The following is a 22815-nucleotide window of genomic DNA, read 5'->3' on the forward strand; positions in this document are numbered from 1 at the left end:
CTGTTGTTTTTCCTAAGTAAAATAAGTCAAATAAGTAAAAAAAGTAAAAAAAGTAAAATAAATAAAATAAATAAAATAAATAAAATAAATAAAATAAATAAAATAAATAAAATAAATAAAATAAATAAAATAAATAAAATAAATAAAATAAATAAAATAAATAAAATAAATAAAATAAATAAAATAAATAAAATAAATAAAATAAATAAAATAAATAAAATAAATAAAATAAATAAAATAAATAAAATAAATAAAATAAATAAAATAAATAAAATAAATAAAATAAATAAAATAAATAAAATAAATAAAATAAATAAAATAAATAAAATAAATAAAATAAATAAAATAAATAAAATAAATAAAATAAATAAAATAAATAAAATAAATAAAATAAATAAAATAAATAAAATAAATAAAATAAATAAAATAAATAAAATAAATAAAATAAATAAAATAAATAAAATAAATATACTGATTAGACAATTTTAAATGTATGCACAATAGAGAAATAAACAAACAAAAAATAATTGAAAAAAAAATCCATGTCAAAAATGTTTTCCCTCTCTGTTGTAATAAATTTAAATAACCAAAAAATTAAACTTCAAATGTAAATTTTATTTTAGTTATAATAACTGTATCAATTTAATAAAACAAACGGAAAGAAACAAATTAAGATTCTGTGTTAATGTTCTCTTGTTGCATATTTTTGCTGATGATTGCTGCTAATTTATTTGTTTATATATTAACGGACATTGTCCATGTGTACAATTTATAGGGTTTAAATATTACAATAAAAGAATAGTTTAAAACATTAAAAAAAGAAGAAAAGAAGCATTGACAAACATAAGGGACATCGAGACAAGATCGGGACTATTTATTTAGTGCTCGTTTAATAATAGCAGTTTGCGGGTGCTGGGATCCCATGTTGCTGATAGTAGTAACAGTTCGCTGGCGCAGGAGCAGGAACCGGTGCCGGGGCGTATTGGTATGGGTAATAGCAGTTCGGTGCAGTTGGTGGGCACGTCGGATAGTTGTAGCATAATGTTGTTGCATTTTGCTGTTGGGTGCTACTGCTTGTGGTCGTTAGGTGAGTAGTGTTGACGCTGGCGGGTCCTGATGATGATCCTTGGCTGCTTGCGGTGACGGGTCCTGCTGATGATCCTTGGCTGCTTGCGGTGACGGGTCCTGCTGATGATCCTTGGCTGCTTGCGGTGACGGGACCAGCTGATGATCCTTGACTGCTTGCGGTGACGGGTCCTGCTGATGGTCCTTGACTGCTTGCGGTGACGGGTCCAGCTGATGATCCTTGACTGCTTGCGGTGACGGGTCCTGCTGATGGTCCTTGACTGCTTGCGGTGACGGGTCCTGCTGATGATCCCTGAGAGCTAGCGGTGACGGGTCCAATTGATGGTCCTTGGCTGATTGCGGTGACGGGTCCAATCGATGATTGCGGTGATGGAGTACTTCTACAAAAATACAATGTTAAAAAAGCATTTGCTTAAATTAAACATGTAGGTAGGAATAAGGGACATATTCAAGTTTTATATTTAAGGGGTTATTCTAGTCTAGAAATTTGAAAAAAATGTTTTTTTTTTCGTGCTTTCAAAGCCCTAGCCACAAATATGTATAGGATTGTGAGGTACAAGCCTCACAAAATCCCACTAAAACTTGCGTCACCTTTTTAATCAGCATGTAGGATCTTTTCCCGTGTTATCTATGCCATCATTAAGACGCGAGCACTTTTGTGAAAAGGGTGATTAATCAAATCTACACAACAGTTGGCGTGATTTTCACTTTGACAAATGATAAATAATGCATATATTCCTTGTATTTCCATAATAAAAAAAGGAATTCAATTATATATCTGACCAAATTTAGTAATTTTTAAATTCTGGCTGACCATACTACCTAAGATGCGCATTTTGCAGAAAACAGCCAGCTCTAGTAAAACACGGATGTGTGTTGTGTCATTTTATTTAATGGTACTAAATTTTAAAGAATCACTAAAATAATTTGTTATAATAACTTTTAGCTATAACTGATACTCGGTCGGTAAATCCATTAATTGTAGAAATTCAGAGTAAAATTAAGCATTTAAAAATAAGAGGGATCATCATTCAAATATGCTGGATAAGAGGACATGCTGGTATCGTAGGAAATGAAAGAGCGGATGAACGAGCAAGAGCCGCAACTTATAAAAGAACTGCACCTTTCTTCTCAGAATTTCCCCATAGCTTTGCTTAACGCTGTATAAAACAAAATACGCATCAGCGTTGGAGGGATCATTACCGCGCTTCTTCTACAGGTAAAATCACTTAAATGTTTTTCCCAACGCTGGCTGATGCAGAAAACATTCGTCATCATCACCAAAGTACTTTCGAAACGACCCAAATTTTTACCGGACACGGAGCTATGAGAAGTTATCCATATAGGTTTAAATTAAGGAATGATGAGTATTGTCCATGCGATGATATTTCTTCACAGAGTATCGAACATTTGTTATTTCAGTGCCCATTTTCAAGTTTACAAAGCCATAATCTTGAAGCAGAATGCAGGAAAGATGGGATATCCACACTGAAGTTAAAAGTAGTTATCACGCGCTATTGTTCTTGAACTTTGCAACAATGGTGATTGGACTCATAAAGGTAATAAACCAAAATCAGTGATCGAACATTCCATTTCCAAGACAAACAAAACCGATTTTTTCCGAGTACTTTAGCCTTGTACATGACACGTAAGGCTACTAAATACAGGGGTTCAAATATATAAAAAAAATAAAAAAATAGTTTTAAAATAATTTAACTATATGTTAAAGTAATTTAAGTGATTTTTAGTGAAGTCTGACTAACCACATAACCTAAAATATGCATTTTGCAGAAAACAGCCAGATCTAATTTTGAATGATACCTCATTCAAACTTTAAATGTACGAGATGACATTCTGTTTTAATATATATTATTTTACCATAGGGTATTTTGAATAATTATGCATTTATACACTTTCATTTATTTAAGAGAACCAGTCTTTAGGCATTAATCTTTCCAGCAGCATCCATACCGTAAGATTTTTCTAGTGCCGTGGGTGTTTTCTGCAAATTGAGAAATGTCATTTTTGTGATCAACACTATTTAAAGAAGGCAATTATTACAGTTTTTTGTACGAAAGCAGCCTGACTATTTTTAACAGAATATAGAATTGACCTTACTGCACCCGATAACACCAATGCTGCATTTTTTCAAACTTGTAGACTGGCTGCTCTATGCATAAATACGTTCAATTATATATCAAGATAATGTGATATGCCTTACAAGTTATCCTTGCACTTGACTCCATATAGGACGTCACAGTTGTTAGTGCAACAAAGATTTTCACATCCTGCTCCTGTTTTGTATGGAGGTACTCCCACAAAGTTTCCCCTGTCAAATAAATGTGAGATCAGTTTCATTATTTGAATCATATACATTGCACAAAATTCATCAAAATTAAATGTAACAGATATAAATTCGTACACTAAATAATAATAGGAAAAAGTCAAAATAGAAAAAATTAAAATTAATTAATAAAACTTCAATATTTATTTATAAAATCTGAATTGTTTAACCCGATGCCGCATCGACGACAATAAAATCGGTTGGAGTTTTGTTTAGAGGAATGACGCGGACAGCTGTTGACTTGCGCTAAGATGTTGGTCGGATTTACCTTTAAAAACTGGAACCTTTCACAAAATACTCCTGCTATTTGAAACAGAAAAAAACATTAAATATCTACAAAGAAGATTTTTAAAATTTAACGTGGATTGGTGTCAAGAATCAAATATTTAATATTTATTTTTATTTCATTTCTAAATCATATGCCATTTAGACTTATAGATTTTATATTTAGCTAGGTAAACGCACAAACTTTATAATTTTTGCTTGTAAGAATAAAATTGTAATTTTGAGAAAATGCCTTTGTTATTTTGAAATTACCTGGTCTACGCATTTTAATTAGCAATACACAGTGATTATTGAGGCTCCGAGATTAATTAAATTTTGAATCCTATTTTTTTATCTCGATTCTTCACACATCTTGTGGGAAGGTCGGACATAATTATTGTCCACATTTTGGAGATTCTCATCTCTTCTGGTTGAGCGACACTGGTGAATAGCGTATATTTTGTGATGGATTTGATCTGCATTTATTTGTTCGGCTTACTTTTTACATTGTCTCGCCACAATGCACAAAGCGAAGCTGTCAACCAATAAGGGCACCATTTAATTTTTCTACATGGTAAGGTTTCAATTTTTTTTGTAAATCTTTGAAATCTGTTGGTACATTGAGTGTTGCCATTCTTTTATTTTATCAAAATTTGTCATTTTTCACACTCCTCACAAAAGGACGCTACAATGTGTGTTTGTATAAGTTAGAAGAAAGGAATTATTAAACAGTATGTCTCCATGTTTTTTTTTTCAAACGGCTGAACTTTAGAATATTCCATCTATTCAACACAATGTTACATCACCGCGCGCAAAGGGATTATTTACCACAGTATTTTTAGAGTTAAGACAGGAAATTCTGAAAACAGTAAACTTGATGGATATCGATGGGATAAGATACCTGTTATAAATATTTCATACTCAGCAATGTTTGAGTATGTCCAAATGCTTGCAGACTGGCTGGATTTCCTCCCTCGGGATTGTTCATATTTAAATTTATTTCAACAGAGAGGGAAAACATTTTTGAGAGGGGGAATATGGAAGTCTAGGCATTTACAGGGCTTATGACCTGTCATTGGCTGGTTTAAGTGGCCACTTTACACACTTTGTAACATTCACCATTCCGCCCATGTTTGAACATCCACATTTCCTCAACTCTTCCATCTGTTGACTTTTGTGAAGTAAAAGATCTGAAACCTTTATCACGTGGGTGAGATTCATCCGGCTGAACCAAATAACCTACTTGGCAACGCTTGAAAACAGTTTTACAATTTTTATACTTCTTCTTTTACCAGGTAGTTAATTCAACAATGTTTGAGTATGTCCAAATGCTTGCAGACTGGATGGATTTCCTCCCTAGGGAGTTGTCCATATTTAAGTTTATTTCAACAGAGAGGGAAAACATTTTTGAGAAGGGAGAAGGGAATACGGAAGTCTAGGGTTTATGACCTGTCATTGGCTGGTTTAAGTGGCCACTTTACACACTGTGTAACATTCACCATTCCGCCCATGTTTGAACATCCACATTTCCTCAACTCTTCTAACCAGCCAATGGCAGGTCATAAGCCCTGTAAATGCCTAGACTTCCATATTCCCTTCTCGAAAATGTTTTCCCCTTTCTGTTGAAATACACTTAAATATTTCATACTTGTTTGAATATCATTCTGTTTCAATGATTTTCCATTTTCCGATTTCCAATTTCCCATCCCGATTTCCTATTAACAGAAGTGATTTTGCCAAACTTAGGAATGTTAAAAGATTGGGTTACCCCGGTCCATAGTTGCACACTACAAGTTTACGCGTGACTCCATCAGCACCCAGGAAGTTGCTGGAGCCGCAGCCGATGGAAGTTGTTGTCGCCCACACCAACTAAAAATAATGATCAATTTATTTATTTATACTTTTACATTGCTTGTATTCTTTTTTTATACAGAACTAGCGGACCCGACAGGCGTTGTCCTGCCCGAACGTCGGTTTGCCTGCTATTAGCTTGGAGAAACTTATACGTTTTGCTCGTGATTATAATTTGAAATTTTCCCTTATTGATCCATTTGATTGTGAAAAATAACATTTAAAATATACTTTTTTGTCCTATACTTAGTTTCTATAATGAAGTCTTATTTTATCTTATTTTATTTTATTTTATTTTATGTCTAATTCTTAATATTTTGTATTTATTTATTAATAAATTTATTGCAAAAAAAATATAATATACATACTTAATAACAGGGAATCTATATAAAACAAATTAATGTAAAATGAAAACGAAGTGTTCTCTTTTTATGATAGTCTCCATCTAACATGGCACAGCCTGTTCTAAGATGGAGATTTTTTATCTTTAGAGCGTAAGTAGTCCTATACTAATAAAACAATAACATAAAAAGAAAAACTAAAACTACTTAATCATAAATGCCTAGCTAATCAAACGTAAGAAATTTAAAATCATTATTATACCAATATAAAGTATATATATGTGCCAAGAATACATGTTACTTAAACATAAATAATATAGTATAATATATAATAAAACAAATATAAAGCAATGAAATATTTGTATATTTATATTTTCGACACTTGACACTTGTGTAATATTTACTCACATGTCCACCCTCATTCCAATATTACACCCACTCACCCACCCTCTCACTCACTTACACTCACACAAACACACTAGTATGTATTGTACGTTTATTTAATGTATTTCTGTGGATATCTGTCATTGGTTTTATTCTCTGTATATTTTATTTGTTATATTTTTGTTAGATATATTACTGTTGATATCCCCAATAAATAAAAAATTAAAATTAAAAAAAGACTTCATTGATAAGTAGGTACCTAGGTACTTTTTTGTGATTATATTGCAAAACTAAAAATTGTCAATATTCAAATATTTCACTTCAGTAGGTACCTAGGTCCTTGTTTATGGTTGAATTCCAAAACATAAAATCCATATTTTTTCAAATGTGATATTCTTTTTGCTAACGTCAAACTCCGGTCTTTTCACCAACTGAGGGGTATACTTATGTAGGAATACGATTTTTAAAAATGTATCGAATTTAATATTATTTGAGTATTATCAAATATCCAGTAAAAAGAAATTAATGTTTAGAAATTATAAGGAATGTAAGGAAAGAATCTGAATTAGATCCACAAAAAACAAATGCTGTTTGTAAACATTCAAAAACAAACTTTTTCATACGAAAAAAACAACATCTTTCCATTTTTTTGTAAATGCATTCTCGTTGAATGCAACCCTGGTAGATCGATAAATAATACATTAATGCTCCTTACCTACATTTTACATATTAGATTGAAGATTTTAATATCTACGAACACGCACAGCGCAAAGATCTATATTTCTCTGAAAACCGCACGTAAATGTAATGGCATCCTGTTTCTTTTAGATCCTAGCAGTATTTCTAAACTTCAAAATGACACAACACGGCATAGTTGAATTCAAACCAGGAGTTGCGTACTGAGCGACGTCTACAAAGAAACTAATAGGTCAAAACGTAAACCTACTCATTTATGAGTAGTTGAGTCGCCTTCAAAAAGTTTATGAATTTTAAAATAGTGTTAGTGATGTCATGCAGTACAAATACCTTAAATGGAAGTATTTTTTTAAAGTATATTTTTTTTATAAATTTAAAAAGCGATTCATAATTTTAAAAAAAAAACAGCAAAATAAACGATATTTATTTTAGTCCACTCCTGTCTAGTTTTTAAAAAAAGCATCTCAAATTACCACTTATTTAGGGAAAAAAAGAATTTGTTAGCTCCATGTGTAGTAATTAGTAAACATGGACAAAATAAAATAGGAAATAATTAATTAGTTACGTAAACCTTAACGAAAAAGCTTGTTTGCTTTAAAACCGGTCGGTGGAAAAAAATATAAAATTAGTGGTTAAAAACAAAGTTGATATATTTATTTTATTATGAAGTATTTTTGTCTATATGTAAATATCCTTGACATGGGAATTCCATATCAGTCCAAGAATGTTAAAATTCTCAGAGTTCTGAAGAACTTGTATGTCCGAGATCTGATTTTTGCTGGCGAAACCTCATATTTATTTAAGTGCCCTTTAAAAATATTTTTATGTTAAATATGTCATCGGATTTTTTCAACACAAACAGATATTTAATTTTATTTAACCACTGGTTGAGCTCCCAGAAGAGAAATGCTTGGCTCGAACTGCCAGCAGAGTTTGCTCCAATGAAAGAAAAGTGACCTCACTTATTTCGGCCAATTGGAAAAAAAGTGACATCACTAACAATCGACGTGAGTTGGGCCAATCATACACAAGTAACCGCTGTCACCCCGCGTGGAAATGTTTTAGATATAATTGGAAAGCGTTGAAGGCTCATTGTCGGCTTCTTTTGGCTGTAGCACAAATCTTAGCACTAAATAACAGTGGAGCGTCGATATAAATACTTGTACGAACACTCAGGTACTTCTCAAGATGTCACGAGAGAAAATACAAAATTCATTTTGGAGGATAATCAAACTACATCGCTCATTTAGATTTTGAGGTACGTACTATAGAATTATGAATAGTCCAGAACCGCATACGCACATCAAACAGAAGGCGACTCATTAATAGGTACATAGGTTTTCGTTTTGACCCATTAGTTTCTTTGTAGACGTCGCTTAGTACGCAACTTCTGATTTTAATTCAACTATGCCGTGTTATGTCCTTTTGAAGTTTAGAAATACTGCTAGGATCTTAAAGAAACAGGATGCAATCACATTTCATCTGTAATTTGCAAATGAATGTGTATACAACAAATGCATTACTTAAAAATTGAATTATTTTTCCATCTGTCAGATTGTCGAAGAAACAAAATGGAATTTTCATTAGTGTTGCCAGGGTAGTAAATTTTTTTACCCTACTTTGCTCATTTAATGAAATGATTAATAAAAATTATATCTCAGATTAAACAACGCCGTGAGGGACATTTGAACGACATTATCTTTAAAACTACAAATATTATTTAACATGATTTAAAAATATCCGTTTTCTGTCAAATAAAATTTGTAAAATATTTTAAGTTCAAAGTTCATAGTTCATTAATTCAATTACACTTATTAAATGACCCTTTACTTATCTACTCTGTTGAGTCAATCAATGTTTCCGCGTGCACAATAAAATTTTAGAGAAAATTACAGATTACTTTTTTTTTACCTTATATTTGTGTTATGATTTTTTTTCCCCATGAAGCAACATTACCCGGCGACTTCGCGAATGCACGCGGCGAAAGTAAGGCGGAGTGAGTGAATTATTGGACACAGTCCGATGTACTCAAGTATGATTCTACGCTCCTTCTGGACTATTCTTAATTCTATGGTAAGTAAATATTATATCAACAATGTTCCTAAATTTATTAGATAATTTTTTTAATAATTGCCAATCTAACGTAATTTTAATTGACATTAGTTGTGCAGTTTTCTTCCAGAAATAACATTTGTTTTCTTGTACGTCTTTTTGGTACATGAAGCTTTATTATGACTACAAATTCTAGGCAATCAAATTGAAGTCAAACTATTTTATACAGTAACATTAGACTATAGTCCTTAAAATATAGCATGATTAGAATGACATTTGTCAGAAAAATTGACGACATAACTTTGTAGTAACGTCTAAGGAGTGATTTATATTGACACACAAAAAATCATTCGTATTTGATATATTTATTTTTTTAATACAATGCTTGACATATATCAACATAAATATAAAAAATCAGCTTTAAAATTTAAAAAAAATCTAAAATAAACCAATTTGTTAACGACGTTCTTACAAGTTTACATCATTTTGCAAAAACGTTAAGAGATGGGACAAATTTATCAATGTAATTTGATCGAATAAAAAAATAATTCGTTTAATAATGTTCATGAAAAAAGTATAAATGTCTTATTTGTTGGTGAATAATTGTTAACATATTACAACAGAGTTGAAGAACATTTAAGAGAAAGTAATATAGAAGTCTAGGCATCTACAGGGCAATGGACAGCGAAAGATCGACTAAGAATATTTACAATGCAAATTTTGATGGAGGCAGAAATAGAGGAGGACCGAAAAAGACATGGCATGAACAAATCTAACAAATACTTGAAATTTAACATGTTAAAAGTTAAAATAATCGGCGTTCGTACATGCGAAGATGTATGAATGTAGAGGAAGCGAGATCTGTCTGAAAAGATAGAGTGATGTGGCGTTCTATCCTCTCAGCCTACCCTTATTGGAAATTTGGTTTCAGGCGTTGCCTAGTAGCTGATTTGGTTCAGCCGGATGAATCTCATCCGCATAATAAAGGTTTCAGCTCATTTACTTCACAAAAGTCAACAGATGGAAGAGTTGATGAATTTTTGATGTTGAAACATGGGCAGAATGGCGAATGTTACACAGTGTGTAAAGTGGCAACTTAAACCAGCCAATGACAGGTCATAAGCCCTGTAAATACCTAGACTTCTATGTTCCCTTCTCAAAAATGATTTCCCTCTTTGTAGCAATAAATTTAAATAAGAAGCAATATTACTAATTTTTGAACTGTAATTATATACGGATAGTTAGATATGCAATGATTGAAATCTCAGATTAAATTTTTAAAATCCCATGAGAAAAAGAAGCCCTGTATGGAAGGATGTTATAAAAAATATATCGAAACATAGCTTTGTCTTCAAAGGTGTAAAAAATTATAATCATCTTTCCAATGAACTATAAACTACTAACAATAATATATCATTAAATAAATTTAAAGTTAATCTAAAAAAAAAATTTTTTAATGTGTAAAAACAACATTAAATTTTAATTAGTATGAATGTATTATTGTTTTTGCTTTATATATAAAGCAAAAACAATAATACAAATAAAAATAAAAAGATAGGATATACCCTATGTTTTTATTTTTATTTTTCTTTCTCATGTACTCGTATTTAAAATTACATAAACTACTATAAATAAACAACTAAAACAGTGTCAAGTCACTCTCCAAGCACAAGATTTAGTCTCTTTTTTTTGAAGAGTTACAGTGATAACATTTACTAGATGTATAAAAGTAGATATGTTGAGAATTTTACAAAAACATGTACTTTTTATGAAATTTAATAATAAAAAAAAACATAAATCGAATTTGTACACGGTACCACCTATTCCATGTACCAATAAGTAAAACATCGTATGTTAAAAATGCTTTTTTTCGTAGGACTTTTTCAGTGTACATTACAAAATTAAAAGACATGGATTACACAAACATCACTCAGTCAGATTTAAAATTTACACTAAAAATGCATTATGTAACTTGGTAGACATTATAATAATAAATATGTTCATCTCCCTTCCCCTCCTTATCTTCTCTTCAAGCATCCTTGTCCTAATCCCGCCCAATTTACGATAACTCACTGTTCTTAAAAAAAAATCTATGATTATTGAAAAATATTTAAGAGTGCATTAAAATAACATTTTTATATGTATAAACTTATATGTATTTATTTAATTTGTAATATATTTTCGTTGCTAACTTTGTATACTTTGTGGAAATCTGTTATTGGTTCTGAGTTTATACACTGTATCTGTTTGTTTACTTTACATATGTATGTAGAACTGTTGGTTTACCACATAAAATCAAATAAATTAAAACAAAAAGTAACTCCGAAATCATGGATTATTTTTACTGATTCTAAAACTTCGTTGTGTGACGTGTAATTGAAGAATATTTTATTTTTACCTCTGTATTCTTTTCTTTTTTTTTATCTTATCAATCTTACCAGTAATCAAACCGCTTTCTTTTTTAGGATTTACACTGGCAGGCGATAACAATCGGAAGATGCTGATGTCAAACCAGCACACTGGCGGTTTAGTTGAAGATAAATTCTCCCAAGCGATTACAAAAATCACCTGTGTTTTCGAGTTTTGAGGTAAGTCCATTGATAGGTGAGGGCGCCCATTCCCCACAGTACACATATCTAGCGGGGGCGAATCGTTCAAATAAGCAATTATGCACAGCTTACCATTGTATTTGACTTTCGAAAGTAATATTGTTTTGGAAAATTAACAAAATAATTGTTACTAATATTTTTTTATTTTTTTTATTTTATTTCATTTAAATTTATTATTGTGCACACAGATAGGATACTATCGCGTTTTTTTTTATTTTGCGAAAAAACAAAGAAAGAAATTACAATGGTAACTGTATATTTGTTTTATTTTTATGTCCACGCGTTAATTTTTCAGGGCGGTTTAAAAACGTATATTTTGAATTGGTGCCAAAACGACCATTCAGATGCCGAATGGGCTTGTGACGTCACGCGTTACGATTTCGACGGACGGTTTAAACAAGTTCAAACTAATTTGTATAGCCTGTGTGTTGTTTTTGTTGTAATCTGTTGTTCTACACTGTTTTAACTAATAAACGCGCATAAAATTTCTTTAGTTATAAGATACAAGTACTGTTCAGTTCCGATATGTACAAACACTATGGTGAAGGGGCCAAATAAAGCTTTTTTGGCCATTTCTAGTACCTAATGAAAAAATGCGAAAAAATGGTTAAACGCATTTGAACATTATCAAACGAGATGTTAAAAAAAAACAAACCACTATACTTTTTTTCGTAGATCTTGTTCAGTACACAATACTAAATTTAATTATGTATACTGTAGACTAAAGAAATATACTATCAGCACTGAAATCAGCACTGAAATCAGCACTGAAATCAGCACTTATTCAGCTTTATAGGTACTACAATACTAAAATAGTTTACTCTTTGAACGTCCATATTATTGTTACTAAGTTTAATTCGTGGAAACCTATTATTGGTTCTGAGCCTACGCAATATTTCTTAAATATGTAAAACTGTTGGTTTTCTAAATAAATAATAAATAAAATTACTGAAAAATTGCTGTATGAAAACCTACCTTATATATTTGTGAAATTTATTGCATTTACAAAATGGTAACTGACCTTGAGATGCTGGACAGCCTTCACACTTCCAGGAATCTATTATTTCCTGGACTTCATCGCAAATCAACGTCACTGAGTAGGTACTCTTTGGTTCAAACTTTATGTTCTGGGGTGACTATCTACGTGACTTTTTACTATTTCATCCGTTTTACTTGAATGTAGCCTATGCCATTGTCTCCGTAATTTTTCCTAGCTGATATGTTAATAAGTTAATCACATTTCATAAAAAAGGCATTAACACGCACTCGCGCAACAGAGATGTAAACAAGCAATGGTATTTTATGGGTTATGTTGTGTCAAAGTCACGTTACTTCCCTTTTGCATTAAATGTACGCGAAACAATATATTTATAGTACATGCAAATAACGCAATTATTTCAATAAATCCATTTTGGAAGCAAACGTTATTTATTTCCTTACCTTGCGGCCTTTACATTTCTATACTCGGAACTCAAAAAGTTTGCATAGGATGAGAAAAAAATACCCATCATTATTATATCTAATTTAGGCAAGTTATCGGATTCTCTATCTAAAAAACAAATGCCACTTATAATGCTATGTATGTTTATGAATTAAAACAAAAAAAAGCAAACGAAAAGACGAAATTTAACTATAAAAAACAAATAAAAAGCCACAAGCGCCCGCGTCAGACGATCTCGGTATAGGATTTGAGTGAACGTAGAATCCATAAGTCACGCGTGACGTTATCTACCTTTTGCCCAGCTACGGGCCGCTTTATTTCTTTCAAACTTTAAATAGGAAATTATAAATGAAAACATTAGTTTCAGGTGTTTATAAGATGCTCGCAATCATAAAAATATATTTTTAATTATTTTTGGTACGTGTATTTTGTACAAACACAAATCTGGATTTCTCCCAAGGGGGAGTAGGTATATATTTTTATTAATATCCCTACAGAGATGAGGTAGAATTTTAACTAATGTTGTGTAATAAGATCTGGTCAAAATATAAGTAAAAATAAATTGCAGAGTCATCTGCAGGCGATTACTAGTACTTAATTTAACTCGGAAGAGTCTTAAATACATAAAATAAAGTAATATGCTAATTAAAAATACTTAACTTCAATATCAATACATAGATGGCGCTCCAACTCGCTTGTGAATGGTTTCTCATTTAATAACATATATACAAAAATCAAAAATGTTACCTGTGTCGATATTCGCTAATAAGCGGAATGGGGAATGTTGTAGTACGTAAAGTGGCCACTTAACCCAGCCAATGACAGGTCATAAGCCCTGTAAACGCTCAAATATCCATAATCCTGAATTTGAAAAAAATTCTACCTCATCTCTGTAGGGATATTAATAAAAATATATTTTTAATACTCAAAATATTTAAAATCATATCCCCAGTTTATGAAAACACCATATTACAGTGTCATTACAAAAAAAATAAACCTAACACAGCACGAACTTCATACACAACACAATATATAATACAATTTCTGACAGGAAAACATAATGTGACAAGAACATGTTTAACGCATGACTCTACTTGTGTGAAATATGGTGTTTGTTTTATATCATTTTCAAAAATACCCTAAATATTATTAATTGAGGCTAATGTTAATAATCGAGGCTAAATATTGTTAAAAGAAGCTAAATATTATTATTGTAAATGAGACTCAGCTTTTATTTAAAGCGGAGAGCAGAGTCGTTAAATATATCAAGATCGCACATCTTCTTAAATTTGGCAAAATGACTAATCGCTCTTCCTAATTGAGAATTCTGAGCTGCTCTGGTGTTGAACTAATTGTAATTAAATATTCGTATATAACCATTTGCCGACTTTTCTATGTCTACCGGTTTCGAGACGTGCCAGTCGCTTCGTCAGGACTCCAATTAAACAAAGTCAAATATAGTGGTAAGCTGCGCTTAATTAAAAAACTTGAAAACGATTTGTGAAATACTGACTTCTTCAGCTTGTATTAAACTTCAGTGTGACATTCAAAATATAATTCAATGGAGCAAACAAAACAAATTGTTCTTCAATGTTTCCAAATGTTTTGTCATTGCATACACAAGAGCATCCAAAAAAATATACTATCGTTATCTCATGGACGGATTGAGGCTTGAAAGGGCTTCAACGTCCAGAGATCTCAGGCTGTTGTTTGACGCTCAGTTATATTTTAATCTTCATATAGTTAATCTATGTAATGACTCCCTTAAAATGCTTGGTTTTGTTCTTAGAAATGCCAAGATCTTTTCTAAAACTCAGATTATGAGGACATTGTATAATTCCTCGGTAAGAAGTCGTTTGGAGTTTAGTTCCATTATTTGGTTGCCACATGAGACTCGATACTCTTTGATGGTGGAGAAAGTGCAGAAGAAATGTCTGCGCTATCTGTACCTAAAAGAGTGTGGATATTATCCTTGGCTCTTCTCAACCGACTTTTTAATGGGGATGCTAGACTATCAGTCATTATGGAGGAGGAGGGCCGTTCATTTGGGTGTTCACTTTTTCCAGGTGATTGGTGGTCGCATACAGAACTTCTGATGGATGTAGGTCTGTTCGTACCTGACAACTATCTTCAACAAAGACAGCATCGATTGTTTTACCTACCACGATGCAGAACCAACCTGCCAATTGTTATGCCGGTTGGTAGAGTAATCTTGCTACTTAATCGCATCACTTCGGATGTCGACATATTTCATGACAGTGGGCCTTCCCTTAGGAAAGCAGTTTCTAACTTTTAATTGTTCTTTTTGCATTCTGTTATATTATTTTGATAACCTAACTAACTTCTATTATTTGTGATCTATTATTGTATTTAGAATGAATTGGGTTTTCTTTCTGTAATGTTTTTAATATCGGAATAAAATAAATTAAAAAAATAATCGCTTCTATACACGATTCGCCCAAGGCTCGCCCCTGCTAGATGATACATACCGATAATCAAGTGAACGCTTTTAATTTCGCTTTAAACATAGCTACTTTTAATATGTGACAATAATTCCTACAACATTATTAATGCTTTTCCTTTTTTTGTCTTTTCACCACCAAAATAATGATGCATATAAACCTGAGTGTAGTGTCCCGCTGTTGCAAATGAGTTAGATCCAAACGTGTAGATTTTGTTCTCTTCAAACCACAAATTTATGGCTTTGGTATTGTCAAAACTTGGCACAGTTCCAATGGCAATATTTTCTCCCACGACGGGGAATCGAGCTGAAAGAAAGACATTATATATCATCAATGTATTGATTTAGGCGTGAGTCTGCAGGTTTAAAGAAAAGACAACTTGGATTTAGGTTTTTCTGAGACATGCACAGCACGTGTCCAAGCCAGGACCACCGCCGCATCCTCAAGACGCTCGTTATAGGAGGCCGCTGCGTCTGTTCTCGAACTTCAATGTTAGTTATAAAATCAAACCACCTTATCCCTAATATTCTTCCCAAATACTTACTCTCAAAACTCAGAAGTTTGGTGTTTTGAGCTTTGGTAAGATGCCAAGATTCGCCCCCATATAGGAGTACTGGCATTATACCAGAGTTAAATAATCGGCATTTTGTTTTGACCGAGTATAAACTAGAGTTCCAGATATCACACATCATGTTAAAAGTTGATTCAGCAATTCTTAGGCGGGTTTCGAGCTCTTTGTGCATGCTTCTATTCTCAGTTATGCGATCTCCCAAGTATTTAAACCTGTCAACGTTCTCAATCTTCTGTCTATTATTATAGAGAGGCTGATGGAGACAAAATTTGTTCCACATAATCTGAGTATTTTTTGTATTAATATTAAGACCTAGACGAGTTGAGTTTTCCTGCAGCTTGTCAACAGTTATCTGAAAATCACCAACAGACTTTTCGAAAAAAAAATTCAACCTCTGCATACTCCAAGTCACACAACTTTAGGGGGGAGTTCACTTCTATGTCTCGATCAGGTGGTATTGATTTGCATAAGATAAAATCCATCAGTTAGATTAATAAGAACGGTGCAAGGCCGCAGCATTGCTTCACTCCAGTGGAAACCCCAAACCAATTAGTCAAAGAGCTGTCGATTCTACTACGACAATTGCTGTCTGTGTGGAGCGCTTTTATATCTAGCCCGGTAATATATAGCACTAACAACATGAGCACAACTTCCGAACATTCTTTTACCCCGATAGCAAGTATAATAATATTTTTTAATAGCATTTCTTCCTACAATATTAGCATTGTACATTACATAAGTGTAGTATGTTTTTATGAGAACGTGCCGAGATGGTATTTTGCATCTTCAGTCCGCCTGTCCAACGGACCGGTAAAAGCAGTTTTCTTGCTCTAATTAAAGGAGTAAGAGTAGGACAGCATCAGTATTATTTTGCACGTAGATCACAGTATCGACTAATGGGATCGTATTTTTAGTGCTACTTAACACGTGCGGCTGGCCATGATTATCGCAAAACACAAGGCTTATTTATATATTCTCCACTGATATTGAATAAAAAATTTACATACTTTTGTTACATTTCATTTAACCAAAAACTGGGATAGGTCTCGTTTGTGTCAGGCCGGGGTCACAAATGACCATTCGCCTTTGAATTAATAAATCAAAAAAATCTACAATGTATATCAACGTCCCCCTTCAGCAGGCTTATCAGTTCATGGTTTACCTCTCCGTTCTAATTCTCAAAGCACTCTCTTAATACCCATCCACAATTCCCCTCTCTTCTCCAACTCATATAGTGTCCATGCGACTCGACTGTGGAATTATCTCCCATCCACCATCAAAGATGTTACTACAATATCTCTGTTTAAATTACGTCTGAAAAAACATCTCCTTTCTCTTCCTTAATCTTTCCTCCTGTTGCGTTTCCTCTTTTTTACTTTTTCCCGTTGAGAAATGGTATTGATTTAAGATAATTTCTTTTTATTTTTATACATATTTAGCTTTTTTTATTTTATTTTCTAGGGTTTTGTAACTTAAATTATAAAACATATTACAACAGAGATAAAGAACATTTAAGAGAAGGTAATGTAGAAGTCTTGGCATTTACAGGGCTTATGACCTGTCAATGGCTGGTTTAAGTGGCCACTTTACACACTGTGAAACATTCACCATTCTGCCCATATTTGAACATCTATATTTATTCAATTCTTTCATCTCATCTCTGTTGTAATATGTTAATGTAAACAGCTCCCCAGGGAGTCGAATCCAGTCCTTGTCTACAAAAATTTGGACAAACTCAAAATATTGTTGATAAATTATAAAAATTAAACTTTTATTTTATTGGTTAGTTGGAAGAAATTTCCATTCGGCAAAAAGCCGGCCAATGTACAATTAACATTATGAACAAAATGTAAATTTAAAAAAAAAAAATAATTGTGAACGTTGACCGGTCTGCTGCGATAAAAAGATTGAGGACTACAAATCTAGGGGTTAGAGACCGCGTTGGTGGCACATAATTCACGTACTGATGACGTTAGAATCGCACTGCCGAGAGTAGAATGACGTCATTGAATGATTGTCTATGGGCGCAGTGCTGAATAGACCTATTTATTTTGTAGAATTAACCTGGATTCCATAATGCCTGTCTAATGTATTAATTGGTCTTTGTTGTATTCCTTCTATTATTTGTTACTGAATTATTATTGTTTTTCGTTTTATAATTTGTTCAAATTGGACATTGTCCGTAAATTTGTTAAATACAAAAATTAAACAAGGGCGCGCAACAGCTATACTATAAAAAATTACCAATTGTACTACTCACCATCAACAATACTTGGATTGTGTTGAAATGCCATTTTGTTGGCCCAAGCCTGTGCAATGGCTTCCAAACCATCGTCCCAGGTCTAAAAAGTAAAGTACAAAGTAAATATTGGTTGCCTTGCTTCGAAAACTTCATCAGCCCCGTGGTGTAATGGTCATCGCATTTTCCTACCATGCAAGAGGTTTCGGATTCGATTTCCGACATGGTTAGTACGAAATATTTACTTAAAATGGTGTTTTCACACTAGAATATTTCATATCTGATACCTGAAGCGTCAGACTGATCATCTTACTTTAATGAAACAAAAATGATCAACATTCGCTGCGATTGGTGTACCAATGCAGCGCCCTGTGCACCATTAGGCGCGGAAATAGAGTGATGATTATGACAGTTATATTTGTCTCCTTTGTTTGTAAGAAATTGTTCTTTCAAACTTCTGCTAAACTGATTCGCTGTGATTTATATGAGTTACTTTGCTATATATAAAATAATATATGATTTGTTGATTTGCAAAAAGCGTATGATAAAGAAGATATAATGAAGTTGTGGGGCGTGTTGGAAAAGTATGAAGTAAACAATAAACTTATACGTGCAGTAGAAAGAGAGTTCAGCGTGTGTAAGAGTTAATGGGGGATTCACATCTTGGTTTGCGATCTCAAAAAGCGTGAAACAGGGATGTGTAATGTCACCATGGTTGTTTAATCTATACATGGACAACTGTATGAAAGAGAAAGAATGTATGGGTATTGGAGAAAAAATGGATAATTTTTCTGTAAGTTGCTTGTTTTATGCTGATGATGCAGTTCTGTTAGCAAGCAGCAAATAGTCTCTAGAATGTATGATGTATGCCCGCAGAGCGAATTGGCGATGAACGAAAGTAAGTCAAAAGTGATGGTATTTGAAAGGGATAGTGAGGTTACTTACTGCAAAATAAATGTTAACAACGAATGTCTTGAGCAAGTAGAAGAATTTGTGTATCTAGGAAGCATGTTTTCAAGAGATGGAAGAGTATAAAAAGATGTTGAAAGAAGAGTGAATGCGGGCAACAAAATGAACGGAGCACTAAGCACAGTAATTGCTAATAAAAATATGTCAGTCGAAGCTAAACTGGCTGTGCACAAAGGAGTTTTAGTACCAACACTTATGTATAGAAGTGAAACATGGAAATGGCAGAGGAAGGATGAAAGCCGAGTGAACGCGGTTGGAATGCGGTCTCTTAGACGAATTTGTGGGAAATGAATTTATGACAGGGTTACGAATGATGAAATCAGGCGAGAGTGTAAATCTGAGTCAAGTATAATTGATAAGATTAAGAAAGAATCTCTGAGATGGTTTGGTTATGTAGAATGAATGAATGACAAAAGAATGGTAAACAAGTATATATGGCGAAAATGAACGGTAACGTGAGATCTTAAGTCTGGTCATGTTAGAAGCTCAATCCAAGATCCTTCAACCTTCTTACTAAGGAACTACAAAACATTTAATCACTGGTACAGTATAAAATAGGTTTGAGGTCTTGGATTAGCGCACGGAAGCAACAAATAGACACATTCTTTTAAAAAAAATTAAAAAAGCATTCTGCAAATAAATCATGTTTTCGTAATATCAGCATATGTTAATTGTGTTTTTCTTTTATTTTTCTTTTCTTTTGTTTTCATGATCATGTCATACCATATTTATATGCAATAAACGTTTTAATAATTAAAAAAGGAATGGCCAACGCTCAGACGCCGAATTCTTTGTGGGCATTTTTTCTAATTTATGTTATAGCTTAATTTTAAGATGTATTTTTCTAAAGTGTATTTTTTTAATTATATTTTTATATAAATAATATATGTATGGAAAAATAAAAAATTAAAAAGCAGGCAGAACCAAAGGGCATGTATGACAAGATGTATGGGTATGGAAGAAGCTAGAAATGTATGTCAGGATAGACGTGTGTGGCGGTCCATTCTCTCTGCCTACCTTCACGGGGGAATGGCGTGATGGTAGTAGTAGTAGTATTGTAAGATTCAATATGTCCATATATTTATAATTTTCTGAAACTGAACGGTTTGGGTAGGTAGGAAGAAATTGCCTTAAGGCAATATGCCCGCCCTTATATGTATATTTATTGTATATGTATATAAAGTGTCAATAAATAAATAAATAAATAAATAGTAGTAACAACCTTTATTAACAACCATTTTTACCTGAGTGTAGCCATCAAGTTAAAAACCGTCGTCCTAAATTCTGTTTATATTTCATAATCAGAACAGATTGAATTTTCCTTACCAGTTTTTGCATATCTGAAGCCTTGGGCTGGTTGGGTACGGCGCCGGTGGCCAGTTGTTTCCTCAGATTGTTATGAAGATCAACGAACTGTTTTTTCTCATCGCACGAAACACCACTACCTAGAAATGGTATTCAAAAAGAAGTCGTAAACAAATTGTTTAAATTACTTTGTTTTAATAATTTATTTTTTTTGCTACGTTTTTTTTTACTACATTTTTACTATGTTTTTACTACAATTTTACTATGTTTTTACTACAATTTTACTATGTTTTCACTACAATTTTACTATGTTTTTACTACATTTTTTACCATGTTTTTACTCCATTTTTTACTTTGTTTTTCACTTTGTCCTGTATCTTTATAACTGTTTCTATAAATTGATTACTGTTTTTTATATTTTTTTGACTGTTTTAGAACGGGGTAAATAGCCCTAGTTAGACAGTCAAAGCAACTTTACATAAATTATAATTTTGTGTATGTAATATAATGAAAAAAAAAAAAAAAAAAAATAAATATTACGCGGATCGCTACTGGACTGTAATAAGATTTTAGTTTGCAGAAACATACAGTCAACAATGATTAAATAACATTATTTAGATAAGGTTCAAAGACAGACTAGCGAACATTTTAGAGAAGGGAATATGGAAGTCTAGGCAGCCCTGTAAATACAGGGCTTATGACCTGTCGTTGGCTGGTTTATGTGGCCACTTTACACACTGTGTAACATTCACCGTTTGCCTATGTTCGAACATCCATATTTCTTCGATTCTTCCATCTGTTGTTGTCAATTGTCCAGTTTTTGAACTTCTTGGACCAGTTGGTTTTCAGGGGTTGCCTAATGTATGAAATAATTCGATCGAATGAATCTCTTCACAACAATAAAGTTTTCAGCTCTTTGACATCACTAAAATCAACAGATGGAAGAATTGCATAAATATAGATGTTCGAGCATCGGCAAAAGGGTGAATGTTACACGGTGTGTAAAGTGACTAATCAAACCAGCCAATGACAGGTCATAGGCCTTTGTAAATGCCTTGACTTCCATGTTCACTTCTCTAAAATTTTCTTTATCCCTGTTGTAATTTGTTAATCTCAATGACTCCCTAGGGGGTAAAATCCAGTCTTTTGTCTACAAACATTTGAACAAACTCAAAATATTGTAATCATACTCGTAAATATTGAATTATGCTACAGTAAAAGGGCGTGTTTGTGTGTATTTGTATGAGAGTGAGTGTTCAGGTATGTGTAAGAGTGAGAATTATTAAAAAGCATGAGGGAATGTACCGCAGCCAGATAGAATAAGTCTTAATTTATCTTAATTTTCTTTATTTTATTTAGTCTTAATCATGTAAAATCGTTGCTCGAATATGTATTTTTTTTTAATGTGCGTCTTATCGATTAAATTAGTGGTTCTTAAACAGGGTGTCTTTATTTATTAGGAAAAACAACAGAAGATTTATAAACAATACAATAAAAATAGTCATGTAAGGGTCGAATTAAAATTATTCACCAGATAACACATTTTGAAGACATACTTATGACCAATATAATATATATATATATATATATATAAACGAGTTACAAAAGAATAATTGCATTTTCTAGTCGTTAAGGGGTGTGGAAACAATAAGGAAAGATTATGATTGGGATAAAATAAGAAGAAAGGATTCTGTTGAAGAGTTTACCCATAAAAATGACGATAAAAAGTGCCTTTAAAAAAAGTACATGAAATTAACGTGACAGTAAATTAATTACAGTAGTTTTAATTCATTCATTCTTTTAAAATAAAGCAGTTCTGAATGGAATACATATCAAGTGAGGAACAAATGTTTATTTATTTATTTAAAACTTCAAGTATTTATGTATATTAAAAAATAATAGTTATAATAATCATTGGAAATAATAATTTTAAAAAAACCTTTTATGCACGTAAGTTGTTTATGACCATAAATTGTTTTTTATTCTTATTTTATTTTACTAACACGTAATTTGTTACTTACTCAATAATGTCTGCCCCTGAATTACAGAAATAATATACATCAATACCGAAACTCCTAAAATGGCCCTCATTTTGAAGGAAGAGTATTCAGTTTGCAGGTCTGTCTTACTTTGAAATAGGTAGAATAGCGACTGATGCAAATTTCTGTTTTATTTTATTTTATTGTATTTTTATTACCATG

General features: G+C 32.3%; 1 protein-coding gene across 1 annotated transcript in view; it reads right to left on the minus strand.

The window, feature by feature from the left end:
- Positions 1–683: 683 nt before the first annotated feature.
- Positions 684–22815, minus strand: part of LOC148277256 (uncharacterized) — a 66442-nt gene continuing 44310 nt past the window's right edge. Inside the window, exons 4-6 of the mRNA XM_088233133.1 lie at positions 5463–5563; positions 3308–3415; positions 684–1466 (exon numbers count right to left, since the gene is read on the minus strand). Of these exons, the coding sequence (XP_088089259.1) occupies positions 890–1466; positions 3308–3415; positions 5463–5563 (786 nt within the window). The 3' untranslated portion in view covers positions 684–889. The remainder of the gene's footprint in view (positions 1467–3307; positions 3416–5462; positions 5564–22815) is intronic.

Source organism: Micrasema longulum, unplaced genomic scaffold (assembly GCF_059751315.1).
Source record: "Micrasema longulum isolate JH-2025_06_02 unplaced genomic scaffold, ASM5975131v1 h1tg001060l, whole genome shotgun sequence".
Lineage (NCBI taxonomy): Eukaryota > Metazoa > Arthropoda > Insecta > Trichoptera > Brachycentridae > Micrasema > Micrasema longulum.